This window comes from Echeneis naucrates, chromosome 16 (genome assembly GCF_900963305.1).
Source record: "Echeneis naucrates chromosome 16, fEcheNa1.1, whole genome shotgun sequence".
NCBI lineage: Eukaryota > Metazoa > Chordata > Actinopteri > Carangiformes > Echeneidae > Echeneis > Echeneis naucrates.
The window spans coordinates 14,002,135-14,018,652 of NC_042526.1; the positions used below are offsets into that span (position 1 = coordinate 14,002,135).

A 16,518-nucleotide genomic window follows, 5' to 3' on the forward strand; every position below is an offset into this window, starting at 1 on the left:
TCATTGTCTTGACGGGTCTCCTTCATTGCGTCATGAGAAGAGTGCACCTCTGAATTTCATATAGTCTGATTCACAGTTTGCACTGCTTACTTAGTGCTTTGTTTTTTCTCCCCCTGACAGCTCAGAATTTCCAAATTACACTACGTGAACAGATTTGATACTGACAAGTCACTCTTTCAAAATGGAATGAGGAGACAGGCTTTCTTTAGCGATTTTAAACATTTAAATGATCATTTTTAAAGGATCAATGAAACATTTCTGTCCACAATTTAGCTGACACAAGCGCATGCAATAGTCTGCTCTTCATTCAGCGTGAGCTATTTGTTAGGGGAGTTATTGAATAAAAGAACAACTCGACATCTAGCTATTCATCACAGCTCTCTGACTCAATGATGCAGACTAATAGAGTGAAAAGCATGCAGGACTGGTACCAGGGTCTAGAGGGAAAGTGATGATTGTTGTGCAAAGTGGTAAATTTGCAATGAGTGACAAATGTCTCGCAGTGTTGTTAAACCCGTGGCTGCAAAAGCTGCTCCTATCCGACAAAACAGTCCCCACTGCCCCCACCATGTTTTGCTGACACCTATTACACCGTTATTTATTAGTCTTCAGGAAAACCCGACAAGACAAGAACAGTTACATACATACCTGTGAGCTTGACAAATGAATTTCTAAATACACAGAAAACAGTGCCAATAGTCATGGGGGCAGTTCTGCTGAATTGGAATAACAGCATACTGCAGCTTTTGTTGTTGGGCGTGCCGTTTGTCCTGCCCTCATTCATCTTAGCCGAGCCACTGTGCGTTCATATTTCCCCTGGAGGGGTGAAAGCAGCAAAGGACCAAGAGCACAACACAACAGAGACGCTCAGCAGAGACGGTCACTTTAAAGCACCATGTCCTCCTCCCGATTCCACATTGCAGTGAGATAAAAAGCAACAAGATCTGACGGTTGCCTATTTGGAGCCTCAGAACTAATGAGTAAATAACTTGATTCTTTTAAATCCATGCATTACTGATTAAAAAGTCTGGCCTTGTTGTTTATCCCATGTAGGATCTGATCATTTGTTTAAGTTCTCTTAAGGATGTGAACTTGGATCAATACGGGCCCTGCAGGTGCCAGCTGTCTCCCCTGCTGCGCAGCTCTAACAGGGTTACCAATGCTAATGGTTGACTTAGGCAGACAAGACCAGGTCAATTCGTGCTTTATTCTAAACAAGCACTTAAGAGTGATGCTACTTAAAAGAACGGCCTCTCCTTCTAATAAAGCTGGCTGTGTTGAGCTGATATAAAAGCAGGCTGTAAAAAATGCTTTCTCTTCAGTGCAGTAAACCAGTCACTTGTTCAACAGAACCTGACACGGCTCATGCTTCTGGATGAGCAAATTGTTACACAGCCCACTGCTCTTTCCAATTAATAATTTATCCCTCACCCTGTCCCACACAAAACAAGGCTTTTGCTCTCTCGCCACAGGACAACAACACAAAAGCAATCGCGGCTGAGGTGGACATTTATCTACAGTACACACCAATACACAGCGACTGGAGTATAAATAAAGCCAACACGGACATAAGACACAACAGTCACGAGGCAGACAGGTCGCCTAAAAAAAAAAACGACAACAACAACAACAACAAAAAAAACAACCAAACAAACACAACAATGTCAACCTGATAAAAAAACAACTGATACCCCACTTAATTTGCACACATTGATTTCCTATTTTCAATTATTAATTCTAATTAGGATGAAGTAGAGTGTGCCATGGGGCAACAGAAGTCGATGTGAAGGGGTGTGGCCAAAAAGTGGAGGACTGATGGACATTCCTATAATGTCAGTAGGGGCATTCCCAGCAACACCATGAGAAAGTCAAAGAATCCTCAGGGCCATATTTTATGGCGTGGTGCTGCAGCCTCTCTGTACTCACAAATAATGGGGGAAAATAACTAAGCCTTTCCTGAGAACTTATATTTAATAGCACTTTATATTTCTGTAATATATTTCAAAGGCGAAGATTGTACTTTTATTGTTCTTACATCAATGCTGCACTTACAGGTCACTTTAAAAAATACATCATATATATTATTAATGCTGTATGATATATCACATAGAACAAATGAAGCAGATAGTATTAACCCCAGCTCACCGCCCTACAACAATAAACCATTCTTACATATCATATTGTCGATTATTATGAACCAATAATCCAGTAAACGGAGGGGGACCCTTCACGCATGATTAATGTTACATTTGAAATACATGCTTTGTCAATACTTATGTGCCTTAAGATGAACGCACCCTCATTGCCATTGCATGTCTTGAGGTAAATGTAATGGTCGAACCATATCTATAAAGAAGGCAAATCCTCTGATCTTTAGAAGCCTGACATCTTATTTTGTCATACGTAGAATGGATGCAATGAGAAGCAACACAACGCTTTTCAAAAGACAGGTGCTCCATTTCATAATAACTATTTCTGAAATGTCAGAGGATGAAATGAATGAAAATAGAGATTCCCAAGGCTGCCAGATGAAACAGAAAGTGAACTGAAACATCAAAATCAAGACATGACGAACCAAACCTGGCGACATTGCAGTGCTTCAACACACAGTCTCTGGTGTGCTGAACTAAACTAGTGATATCGCAGTGCACTCTTTCCCCTGCACTTGATTTCATTTGGAGTGCCTGGCTGCACTGTGAGGGTCTATTGTGTTTCAGGTATCCTCATTAGAGAGCTGTTGCTGACTTGATTTGCATGAGTGGTCTTAATAAATAACGCTGTTACCCAGAGAAAGCTGTTCAGTTTCTGCGCATGGTTCAGATGACTGCAGCTCAAAGTGCACAGGATGACTTCAGCTCCAGACACACAGAAAATCCAGCCCAGTCCATTTACAGATGACCACTTATTGTCAAATTAACTGTATGTGGAGGGTCCAACGTGAAACATGAAAGTTTACTTCTCTTCAAAACACAGCAAACAAACAGGCTCACAGGTGAATGTAGGACTTGCTATCAGGGGGTGCGAGCTTGAAAGAGACTTTATAAACCAGCCTGTTGTAACATTGAGGTGACATCAATTATCCATGTATGTGCCAGAAAATAGCAGGTTTTTTTTTTTTTTTTTTTTTTAAAAAAGGATGTTTGTTTGGCACCTCACTGAACACCACAAAAATCTGTGGTCGCACAGCATGCCACAGTGTACAGACAACATGTCATCCTGCCAGGCCAGGAGTGGCACACGCCACATTAAATTCAGCATTGCACAACAGAAAGATTTCCCTTTGACGACAATCTAAATAATAGAAAGAAGACTTTTATGTGCGTTACTACAGTTAGAGTATCTGCCATGGCATGTTTTTACCTGAGCATGTCCCTCAGCATAAATTACCCACAGATTAGCAACCACCTGCCATTTTCTCACCGGTAAAAAAAAAAAAAAAAAGAACCAAATTCTCAACTCTTTCTTGGGTTGAAAGGCGACTGTCAAAGTGAGCAATTTAACCGCAGTTATGGCTCAACTAAAAAAAAAAAAAAAAATCATGACACACTAATTGCAGTGAAATGGTTTTTCTTGGTGGAATAACTATTCTATTTTGAATTTAATTGAAATATTCTATTATGAATCAAACACTGCTCCAAACAATTTTGGTAAAATTGCCTTTTTTTGTGTGCGTGTGATTTGTGTTTTGTGGTTGTAAAGATCAAAAATCTCCATCGAGTTCAAAATCATTGTTGACACAATTTCACTGACAATATTGTTGCGAAAGATTAAACGTGAAATATCTGTTTTGTTTGGTTCCATGCAGTTAATTACTAACAATGTGCCCAGGACCTGTAGGCTCTGGGGGTAGAGAGGTGAGACAAAGGCTTAACACCCCCAAAAATAAAATAAATGTGTCCTGGACCCGAGGTTCATCCAGTATTGTTCACCATGAATTTATGCAAGGAAAAAAAAAAAAAAAAGGTGTCGTTTTTTTTTTTGTTTTTTTTTTTTCGAAGTAAAAATTATTTCCAGAAAAATGGGAAGTCTCTGAGAAGTTCAAATCTATGTTGCAACAATGAAAGAACCCGAATTAATGACTGAAGAAATGAGCTTACTGAGAAAAATGACAGATTTAATAGTCAGGTTTTTCCATTCTTGCGTTCAAAAGTTATATTTTCATGTGGATGACTAAAAACAAACCAGTCACTTAGAAAACATTTACAGTTTCACAATTTCAGTCATTTTTTTCACCCATTTGATTATTTGAATTACCTGAACCGGTATCTCTGTGGGGAAATAATACAGCTGGAGTCAAAGAGCACTAAAACCCATCACTCAACACGGAGATGTATGAATGCAAATTCAGGGCAGGTTATTATTTTCTTCTGTTTGTGTGCCTTTGACTGTTTTCTCTCCGTGGAGCGCTGTGTAAGCAAACAGCCCTCGTCAATTGTTGACTCAAACCAACAATTTTACACATCCAACCTGTCACATCGTATGGCTGCGTCCCTCACTGTAAACAAACACGATTTAGTGTGAAGACAGTGCATCAGGACGCCCATCCACCTTCCAAATTAATCCCAACAATACAGGATCACATACACGAACACAAACATGAGGATAATTGCTTTTTAATGATCTCACATTATGCAAATGCTCATCATTAAGCCATAAATCGTGGAGGGAGTTTCTACCTGCCTGACCACCAGTAATGCCAACAGCCTGCCGCGCTGTACTATGTTGTGTGAGGGATGTTAGGAGGCAAGCATTTCCACTGGCCTCCATCAAGTTGTTATTGCGATCATAAAGTGTTCTTTGGTGCATTTAAGTGATCTAAAGTGCCAAGAGAGAAGCTAAAAGAAAGACCAGGAGAGTTTCACTTTAACTTTCAAAAAAAAGACATTTGCTGAATTCATTGATATTTATTTGAAAGCTGGCAATGCGTGGAATAGCAGAGCATAAAATAACACCACAAATTAGCAGTGGAGTTTGGAAAATATTGTGAACGATGTAAGTATGAAATCCACAGCAGTACGTTATGCACGATTAAGAGTCAAAAGCATCAGTGCGGCATGGAGAGATAGCTGGAACAATATGAAAGAGGAAAACATCTCCAGCCTTTGATTAAAAACAAAAAAAACTGTAGATTAAGGCGTTTTCCTCTATACCATCATCTCTCCAGGATAATCTGGGCCCTTTGGAGACTTCTACCCCGCAAAAAAAAAAAAAAACCCAGAGTTCTTCTCAAATGAACTGCTGGCTGTGAAAGCAGTGTTGTTCTCCCAGTCTCTGAAACTCACTAGGCCCATGAATTATTCCCCTCGATTCTCAAAGTCAAAGAGAAGTGAAAAGTATACAACAGCAATTTAGGGAGGATCGTGTGTGTGAGAGCGAGACAGACAGAGGCAGAAAGGAAAGAGTGTGTGAGTGACAGGGAGAGGGTGAGAGAAAAGGATACTGTAGTTACATTAAACAGGCAGCTTAGAAATGAACTGAGCCATCTGGGAAGAGCAGGAGGTTCCAGCTCCAGACAGCGTGGAGCATAAATCCTGAATCTAGTCTATGAGCGGAGGAGCAGTAATTCAAATATTTAAAGGAAGCATAACAAGGGATTTAATCACTGGTCAATTTTGATTAAACTCATGTTGTCTAGCTTAAGGATAAATAGAAGCAAACAAAAATTTCCATCCAAAACCTTATTTCAGAGTCAAGGCAAGAACCAGTGATATTGATCCATGGACCTTAACCCTCTTTTTGTTCCGTGGCGGAGGGCGATTTTGTCATTCATACTACAGTATACCATCGCCTGGAATGAAAGTGACTCCCCGAATCATAATCCAAGCTAATGTTTAAAGTGTGAGGCTGAGATAATCACATGGTGTCAAGTTTCTTTGTAACTCAAATTTCCCAGGGGGGATTGGTTGCTCTGAGGATTCAGGTTCCTGAGCAAGTAAGTCAGCATTTTCTGACTTTTCTCCACCTAATCTGAATTGAAAGGTCTTAATGAAGTGCAACAGGACACCATGAACTCCTATGTGTCTGTTTTTTCTGCTCAGACCTAACATCTTATTGGCCAGTGACACATGCTTGGCTGCTCCCATTCAATTGACCTTGATTTTTTATTTATTTTTTTCTTGGTTTGCTTGTTTGTTTGTTTTTGGGCGGGGGGTGGCTCTAATTTTGGATCTGTTTCTGTACGACAAAGATTGGATTCTTATGAATGCGTCTTTGTGTCTGGTAATGATTAAATTTCCTCTAAAATTTCCTTTGATTGTTATCATTCAGATGCCCTTTTGTCAACGTTTGGATCCCAGGCTACATCTCTTTGTTCCACTTAGTGTGTTCCACGTAGCTCTGCGATAGTGTCTTTTTGCATTCTGTCCTTTTTGCAATTCTTCTGTGGCAAAAGCCACCAATTTAATTGAATTTCTGGGCTTTTAATGTCTGCAGTACTCTAATCAAGGAAGAGGGGAGTTGTTTATCTTGACCTTGACCTTGGTAGAATTAGTGGAGGGTGTTTGTGGGGATGGTAATGTTTTTTGAAAATAAATAAATGCATTTATGTGTGTGTATACACATACACTATTCTGCTAGATTGTAACCTAAGCTTTTATTGATCAGCTAGTCAAAGGTGCTTACAGACATTTAAGACACTGACGTGCACTCAGGCCTGGGGGGGGGGGGGGGGGGCATGTTGCAGTGACAAAATGCAGTAAACTCACAACCAAAACACACAATATTCTGCTGCAAGTGTATTTCACACACCAAAGTTTTGTGTTTAATATAAAACAATACCCATGTGGGTGAATGAATTTTGCATGAGTTGACCTAACTTCCTAGTCTTCTGTGGTTGTATAATATTAAGATGCTGGAGCGAGATGATTCATCAGTCACAGACAGTGGAAAGATAGCACTGCCATTTAAGCAAGGTGCACAGCATTGTGTTATCTCACACAAACAACATGCAATATAACCTTCTGAGAGGGTGGCACAACTGCAGGCGAGGCAGATCACAGTGGAATGCAAAGCAGAAGCCCAAATACCCTAGGGCCTGGAGGCAAATTTGATTAAAAGTTTGTTTTTCTTCACTCTCAACAAACGGAGGAGCTCGTCGATGCGGCACTGACAGTTAATTGGACTTGGCAGGGCCACGAGTTCATTCGTCAGCATTGTGTGGGGCTTGCCTGGGAGGAGCAGGACAATCGATGTCCCTCAGGACGGCCTGTAATCACTGCAACACTCCAATGAAGTCCAGGGTTAAACATCAGGAGATTGCAGGTGCACCAGAAGATCCAAGAAAGACTGCTAATACGCTCCCACTACCAAAGCGAACCAAGGACGCTGCAACACAGCACCCAAATGAGTGTGATGATCCCTAAGAATAGAGTTACACCTCAGGCTATTATTCTTACTACAATGATCACAAACCCAAGGTCCCAAGAGATACAATGGGTGTCTATGACAAATATTTAGCAAAGAAAATACAATATTAGATTTTTCATGTGTATAGCCTCAGCCCCAATCTGGGATTCAGGACCCCCACAAGGGATCATAAGGTCACACTGAGGGTCTTGAATGGATTAACAAGATATTATAAGCGAAAGAATATATTTCTAAAATATATTCTGTCTTTTTTCCACTGCACTTTTTTCAAAATTGTGAATAATTGGATGATTTTAGGGTATTGTAACAATTAGAAAAAATGCTACAAAATAAAACTATATATATGGTTTTTTTTTTTACTTGTATTGAATCACTGCATATGCACTGAGTCGGATGATAAGTGAGGTGAGAAGGAGAAAAAAAGTTAATTAAATTATATTCTTTCAGGCAATTTCAAATTGTTATCTTTCATCATATTATGCTGAGTAGATCTACCTCTTTAGTCCTGTAAAAGCTTCTCCACAAGAAGACTCAGCTTTGCTTTGAAAGGATGTGCACCAGTCAAAACAGAGAATAAAATGTGACACTGCGGGCTTAATGGAGAAGATCTGGCACCCTTGGGCAGAAATACAAAACAAAACACCGTGACAAACTAGATCAGGTCTGTGATAATAAGTCCGCCACACACTGAACTGTATAAAATGTCATCAAAAGCAATGGTCAGTAAAAAAAATCAATTCAATGTATGGAAACAAACTCCATAAAACTGACAACAGACCACAAAATCAAGTGTGACTTATGGACTGTGAAATGAGCCTAAAACGGCTTTATTCCATGTTAGTATTCAGGAGATATCTTATCTCTCTAAACTGTTATCATAGCATTTCAGCTATTTTGGACACACTGACCTTCTCTTAAGGACAAGAGATAAGGATTTTAATGTCCTTATTAAATCAAGACATCTATGCACAGTCTCAGAGCGGGCTAGTGACTTCCCGGAGCTCTTACTCCTCTTTCACTGACTAATGACAAACATCATAGTGATAATGACCAGCGGGACTGGAGGTTGTATCATACAACCATCACCACGATATGCCATGATATGCATTGGTTTATATGCATGGAAGGTGGCTCACTCGCTCACTCGCTCACTCACTCTCACACACACACACACACACACACACACACACACACACACACACACACACACACACACACACACACACACACACTTAGGCATTCTCCCAAAGGTAATGGAGCAGTGAGTTCTTGGGGAACAATAAATCCTGCTTAATGGGATGGTACAAAAAAATCTTCAGAGCTGGGCAAAGTCAATCTGCATACTGGGCCAATGAAGCTTATATGTACAGAAAATGTTACAGATAAGTGTGTGTGTGTGTGTGTGTGTGTGTGTGTGTGTGTGTGTGTGTGTGTGTGTGTGTGTGTGTGTGTGTGTGTGTGTGTGTGTGTGTGTGTATGTCAAACCCGCTGATGCATGATGCTAATGCAAAAACCTCTTCAAAAGATTGTGTTGGTTGCTTTCAGGAAGAATATTTTAATCGTATTTAGTTCATGATCAGCATTTGTGTGTGTGTAAGAGTGAGCGTGCATGTGTGTGTGTGTGTGTGTGTTGTCAGCAGTAAAGAGGGCTCCCAGCCACAGTGGGTGCACTACAATTCATTTGGTGGACTTGCCATCACTCTGTTGAGGTCTGGGCACAGTGATTTACGCTGCACATAAGTCACATGAGAGACATACAGGGAAAGATTTGAGGGGCAACACTGTCCAAGATTCATCCTGAAGCATCTCTGTCAGAGACTGAGCAGTGACATCCTCACCCACATGGGCCAGTCTGTTCTGCTCAGCAGCCAACAGCACTGCCTGTGTCTAAACTGCAGATAACCAACGCACTGCAGCAGCTGTTTATGAATTTATTAGACAGTTTGGGTGCAAAATCCTTCGCAGGTTCTACAGAGTGACTAGTTCACATATTGATAAGTACATTTTGTTTCATTAGTAATTCAGCTGCTAGGCAATATCTTTATTGCAATCCAATCAAAGAAATCAACACTGTCACATGATTAGTTCTGCCAGCTCAAAAACAAAAAAATGATAAAAAGTTGGCAAGGCCAAAGTTAAACTAAAAAGATTTTAAGTAAATATTTTCTCACCATGGGCATCCTTGAGGTGAAACTGGTAATTCTGTGCAACATTTCCATAACTAATTTATTCTGTGTTTTGAATCATTGATTGTTAACGTTTGGGTTTACAAGTTTATTCTTCTTTTCTGACTTTGCTCCTGACTATTGCTACATTTGTTGGAGCCTCGCCATCAACTATTGTTGATGGACAGAACCGCACGACTCCATCTGCCAGATGCGAACTGTGTGGTTGCCAGATGCAACATAAGTGTGAATCCAGCCACAAAAACATCCACTAGTCCAAAGTGAACGCTAAAATTGTAATTGACATAATTTTTTTCTTCTAATTTATTACTATATATGCCGTGACCTGGGAATGGACGGATGAATGATTATGATACATGCAAACAAGAGGAAATGTGTGTGTGTGTGTGTGTCAGAGTTAGTGTATTTGTAGTTTAAAATAAGAATAAACATCTTATTAGGCTGGCCGAACCAACACTATTTGATAAGTTAGTCGGACATCTTTGACATAATGCTCGAGATGTACTGTTTCCATTAAGAAGTATAATTTAAAATCTACCCAGTTTGCATTATTGAACAGTATTAGTTTTTCAACAATTCAATGTATTCAGATTATATTGTATAGTTGGCTCATACAGTTATATAAGAATTATGTCTTGCTGTCTATGAATATTTAATAAAAACTATTTTGAACGTGCAACCAGTTCTTAGTTAGTAATGAAGACGGCGTCAGCCAAACTGCGACCCTGCCCTAAAAAAGCACTTTGCTCATTAATATGAATGAGGCCAATCTGATGGTGCAGTGGGGATGCCAGGACAGAGGAAAACAGCAACAGCTAAAAACAAACCGTATATATATATATATATATATATATATATATATATATAAAAATATAGGATCATAACACAAGCACCTAACCAAGCACCTCGCCAATTAATGTTCAGCGAATGATCAGTCCAACGCAAATATTGTAACATTCCTGCTTGTTTTACTTTGTTTTGTTTTTTTTTCAGTTCATCAACACCACCAAAACACACAATAGGTCAGAGTATCATAAGCCACTGTGCATTATATTGGCATCTGATAAGCCATTTAAAAAAAAAAAAAAAAGTTTTTGTCATTTCTTGTTTCATCAATATGTGTGTATTAATGCACAGCTGTCTTCAGCATCAACAGTGCAAATATGTGATAACTGAGGTAGGTTTGAAACTAAGCAAAGCTGCTTCCGCTAGCTCCTTTTCACTGTGATATGGAGTCAGAAATGAACTGTGCTTTGGAGAAATAAATAATACTGTCACATATTTGGCAGTACATAAACTGGCTGCAACACTCCCCAGGAGCTCAGTGTACTGTGGAAAAAACATGCTGTCAAAGCAAGAGGGCTTCATGGACACACATATAGAGCAGTTAAGTGTGCTCCATGAGGTTCTATAGATCGGTCAATCTTCTGTCCCCTGGAGAAATCTGGTTGCCCAGGCACTTTGATCTATCAAAACGAATAGGGCAGTTGGCATCAACTGCTACAAGCAGCCAGGAACCCCCTTCAGAGTGGTCCAGCTAGAATATTTATCATTCTCCCAAAATGTCTCTTACCATGTTTGTATAATGAGGAATTCAATTGATTTAGACTTTTTTAAAACCTGAACATCAAATCCCACAGAAAGGTGACGTGGCGCTTTCACACTGAGGCAGGCACATGCACATTGATACACGTACATTGAGACACACAAAAATACTGAGCTCTGTTAAATCGGAAAAAAAAAAAAAACTCTTAAAAGAATTAATGGGGAGGGAAGTTTGGAGAGAAAGTAGAGAGACATTTGGAGTGATGCGTTTAGTGAGGGTAAATCTGTGTGAATATTTCCGTCGCTTTCACTGCAATTCACAGTCTCCTGGTCTTTGGCAGCATTGCATGTCAATGTCTTGCTGCTGTGGGATTCGAGAGGAACCATATGGCTCAGATGCAATTCTGGGAATAATGTGCACATACCGATGGGTGCCTGAGGGACTTTTCACAAGGGTGTTTATCAAACCAAAATGAAAACACGCTTTTGGTCTAGTTACTCTCGCACACTGCTGCATGGCTCAACATACTAGGTTAAAAACACCGATGAAGCCAATAACTGATTCACACCCTTAATAGTCTTTAATGCTGTTGTTTTAGTTGATAATTAACAATAAATAAGTAGCATGTAGCTGCCATTATGTAAAGTGAACAAGCGTTCATAGGCTACATTCATCAATTAACCATGTGTGCAGCACCCACAGCGCTGACTGCCCTCCTGTTTGAATACATTAGGGAGGAATGTGCTACCTCGTGGACCACGGCTGACCAACCACATTAGCTTTGACCATTAAGTGTGATAGATATCTTCTTAGAACATAGAAGATGGTTTGTAGTTAACAAAGCTAAACTACTCCTTGGACTTTTCAGATATGCATCTCGGTAGCATTGATTTATAGAATCTTTGCAAAAGTGGTCGAACATTTCCACCCAATGAGGAGAAGGAAACTCCAAGAAGGCAGACAGACGTAAATGTAAAAATCAAACCTCCAAAGAGTATTTAAGCACGTTCCTTTTCCCTGAGCACCTTGTCATTATCCAACTGAGGCACATGAAATCAATGATACTGCTTCGATGCACATAATATTTAACAGGTGATGGCAGTCATAGTTAAATACACGTTGTACATACATCTGTCTTTCTCGCTATCATTATTTGAAAGCTGTTATTATTGTAGTATATAGTGGCTCTGGGTGACAGACTCATCAAGCAGGTTTAAAACGCATCTGCTGGAAAATACACAGATACGAAGGTAAAAGGACTGTGGCACTTCTCTGCAGAAAAGTAAAGTCTATTTTTAAACCCCAAAAAACTCATTAGATTCTCAAAAAATATATATACATCGGTTTCATCCTATAAATTCTTCACATTCTACAGTGATTTGATTTCCCATTTCATCTCATATCGTGTTGTTCTCTTTGGAGTAACAATTTTTTTGCAAACTGCAACCAGTAATATCACTAGTTTGCCAGAACACACCACCGCTGCTACTTCAGGAGACTAAAGACATGCTGTTCAGCCCGATAAGGAGAGCTCCATCTATCTGAATTGTGCAACAACAATTGTTGCCATCTGTGTTTTATTGTGCCCAATAGTTTTTCATCATTAAGGCCTTTTTTTTTTTTTTTTTTTGACACGGTACAAATCCTGCAGAGAACAATGCTGTTTTTAAAGACAAATTCTACTGACAAAACAAAATAGAAACAGTGGCACAGAGGACACAAGCTCAGTGCATTTTAATAAAACTAAGCAGAAGGTAAAGTGACAGAAAACGCACGCAGAATAAGGAAAAACAGACAAAAAATAAACATTAACAGGTACATGTCACAACACTCTTAAGAGCCCCGAGCTGTTTGGAAAAAAAAAAGAAAGAAAGAATTTCATTGGAGACAATTGGAGAAACTTGTTTAAGCCCACGTACCACAAACACAATTTGTTTAATCACACAATTGGAGTAATCACATATACCAACAGCAGCAATTAATCATTAGCCATTACAGCCTCAACTCTCAATGCTCCAAATCCACATGTGACAGAGATCGAGCCAGACAACAGTCAGCAGCAAACATCCCTTTTTGTTGTGTTTTATCTGTGCGTCACATCTACTGGTGTGTCCTTGAGGAAACACTACAGGACTCCAGGCAGGTCACAAGATAGGGCCGGTCTCAGTGGGACGGTCGCCTCAGGCTGGACAAAGGGATGAAATGTTCTCTGGCTACAGCAGGTGGACACCAGCGGGGGAAAGACACGCAGTATCTTTCCCTCGCCTTTACTGCCCCTCCCAAAACAACTTGCTGAATCTCTCCCACCTAATCTCCTTCTCTTCTTTGGCCACAAACACCCCGACTCTTTATTTTCACCACCTGACCCATATACAAAACTGCTTCCTGGTGGGTGCTGCTCCAGAAATGAGGTCCAAGCCTTTGATCCAGCTCCAGATCACTGGCTGAAGGACTGTCACTTCAGCTTTAGGCTGCTCAGCATCCCACCACAGCTCTTCATCTCCAAGCCTTGGTGACACACTTTTTTTTTTTTTCTCTAAATCATATTCACATACTATTCATCATGTGAGCAGCCCATCCTGCCTTCTCACCAGCTATCATACCATGGAATTGGCTTCTTTCATAGATGGATTGACCCAAACAATATGGCGGCAAAAAAGCAGCAAATAAACCATGGCATTGACTGTGTAGGTGTGCTCAGCAAAAATATGAAGGCTACATCCGTTAACATGAGGTCGAGTAAATCTCAAATCACCTGTCCATGCTGGCTGAAAGTAAAATTTACAGTGAAAGACAAAAAAAAAAAAAAGAAAAGAAAAGAAAAGCATGCTGAACCATTTACACGAAGGAAAAAGAGGGCAGATTTAATTTAAAAATTGGCACGCATTCCTCATTTCTACAGATGAAAGCTCATAAATGAAAAAGCCTGGAATCATGCCTGGTATGGAAATCTAAAGTTATGAATAATGCCTCTGTCTCAATCATCAAGTCTGTTTTAATAAGGTGGATTAGCCCAGCACCTGCAGGCTGAAAGGCACACACGACTGCACTCCTAACCAACCAAGAGTGGGACAAGAGTCCATGCGGGGCCTGAACCTCACATTCCTCCCCGTTGGACCCTCACCAGTCTGTAGGAGTGAGCAGCGGAAGTAAACAGCTCAGCTTGTCATTTGAGCCCATGAATCCAGCTCCAATGGACTGGCGCCGCAGAGAGAGCAACTGATTTACACACAGTTGCTAATCAGTTGAATGGCTCTCTTGCTAATGAAAACCCATAGATCTATACAATAACACTACTGATTTGATTTTTGCACCCGTTACTCATTCTTAAATACGCAATTGATAGCAACAACTAAACAGCACAGGGAGCAGACTGTTGAAGGATTTGGGCTCAGAAAGGTGTTATCTCTGTCCTGACTGGCTGCACCCGCATTCATCATTTCCCTGTGGACACACATACGGCAAAAGGCTTAAACAGGTTCTTTCCTCTTTGTCTGGCCTCAGTGACGCTCAGCATTTAGCTGATTGCAGGCTGGATATGCTTAACTCGGTCCCCCATCCAGCACTGGAAGCTGGAGTCACCCCAGAAAACAGAAAAGCCACTGCAATGGTTTGTTTCAGCATAACATTAATTCATCTTTCCACTGAACAAGTCATAGGCACCAGTCTAATCATGATAAAGACCATAACAGAGAACTCCATAGACACAGGGGGGATGCAAACATCCATCCATCCATTATATTCATCAAGCAAATCACTTCCACTTCCAGCAAATGAGAATGAATTCATTGTGACTTACCTGTTCCATTGGCTGTGTTTGCTAAGAAGAGAGGATACAAAGCTGAGCAGCTTTGAGATAGACGAATATTGAGGCAAAAACAGATTCACAGCAAAGTCTTATGGACTATCTGGCTGTGAATGCCTTTTAGGATTAAATGAGTCTAAGTGACTGATTTTGCATTTAGAAGTGAAGTGCACTCACCACTGGAGCAATCCAGACCGCCCCATCCAGGCTCACACTGGCATGTATCGGGAGAGACACAGCGACCATGGACACACTCCTCTGTGCACAGAGCTGAGACACACACACAGATGTTCCTTCATCAGTGGAGTATATACTTTGGTGTTAGCACAAAGAAACAGACTGTAAAACATCATTAAACTGCCAATAAACAGCATAACGAAAACCACTAAGATAACAGCTGAAAGAAAAAGCCCTACAAAATTGGACCCTCAATATCTCTGTAATATTATCAAGGGACTACATCTTCACCATGGAACTCATATTCAACATCCATCTTCGCTGCTTGGCACTGGACTAAATGATTTCTTACGAGATTGAGTTCTTGGTCAACATCTTGGTTCATCACATAGCTTTACTTTCCACTATGAGCTGTTATCAGCTGGCTGAGCCGTGAAGGAACAAGCCGTAAATCCCTTCTAATTTGATCAGCTAGTGCTTTGTCATATGGTGATGCTTTAATGTAGCAGGTCCAAGCACTGCAGTGTTTACTAAGTGTGCAGTTTTCTTGATCATTCATATTGAGCAACACGGCACCCAATTGATTGAGTCGGCATTAGTATTCCTGGGAGTGTGTTCACATGAGCTGGAAGTTTGGTGCAGCTAGATAATAAAGTGAACAACGAGGATTTTGTTTTTTTTTTTTTTAAATGAGGACCTAAGATGGAAACCTATCACAAAAATAGACACTTAGCATAAATATATCTGTGGCAAGGTCATCTGCCCTGCAGGTATAAAACAGACAGGCTGTTATCTGGGGAAGGAGGCACTCAGGCCAGTACAACAGGAGAGAAACCCTGCCTGATGGGAATCAGGCAGTGGCCTGTGGAGGGATGATACATAATCCAAGGGCAGAAGAACAGACAGTCCATCCTGCTGACTGATTAGACCATCCAAAAAAAAATAAAAAAAAAATCCTAGTTCCTAATGTTTTACAATAAAAAGTAGAAAAACGGGACACACGTTTTTTTATTGCTATTATTAAAAAAAAAAAAAAAAAAGCTCTGGCTGATTTTGCAGCTCTGTGTGCAACACCATGGTACTCATCCGGCAGGCGGAGAGGTCAGCGGGAGTTGGCTGCAGGCCAGAACACTGCTACTATAGATTATCACTCAATCAGGCTTCGATTAGGATTCACTGCCAGCAGGAGAGATGCAGCCAGCGTGGAAGAAGAGGAGTGAATCCCAAACACCCACAAGCTAATCTCAGAAATGCTCCCATGGCAAAAATGGTAAACCAGAGATTGAAAGATAATTCAGGGCTGATTTCTGAGCATCAGTAGTCTGGCAAGAAACTGTCTAATTGCCGTTAGCCAGCAAAAAAAAAAAAAGAAAAGAAAAGAGGAAGAGCTCCATTTGTGCTGACGAAGGTGTGAGATCGACTACCTCCAATCAATGAGT

The 16,518-nt window shown here is 40.5% G+C and overlaps 1 protein-coding gene across 1 annotated transcript in view; it reads right to left on the bottom strand.

Moving 5' to 3' along the window:
* megf11 (multiple EGF-like-domains 11) overlaps nt 1-16,518 on the bottom strand; it is a 48,696-nt gene that overhangs the window by 27,437 nt on the left and 4,741 nt on the right. Inside the window, 1 exon segment of the mRNA XM_029522461.1 lies at nt 15,080-15,172. Coding sequence (XP_029378321.1) covers nt 15,080-15,172 — 93 coding nt within the window.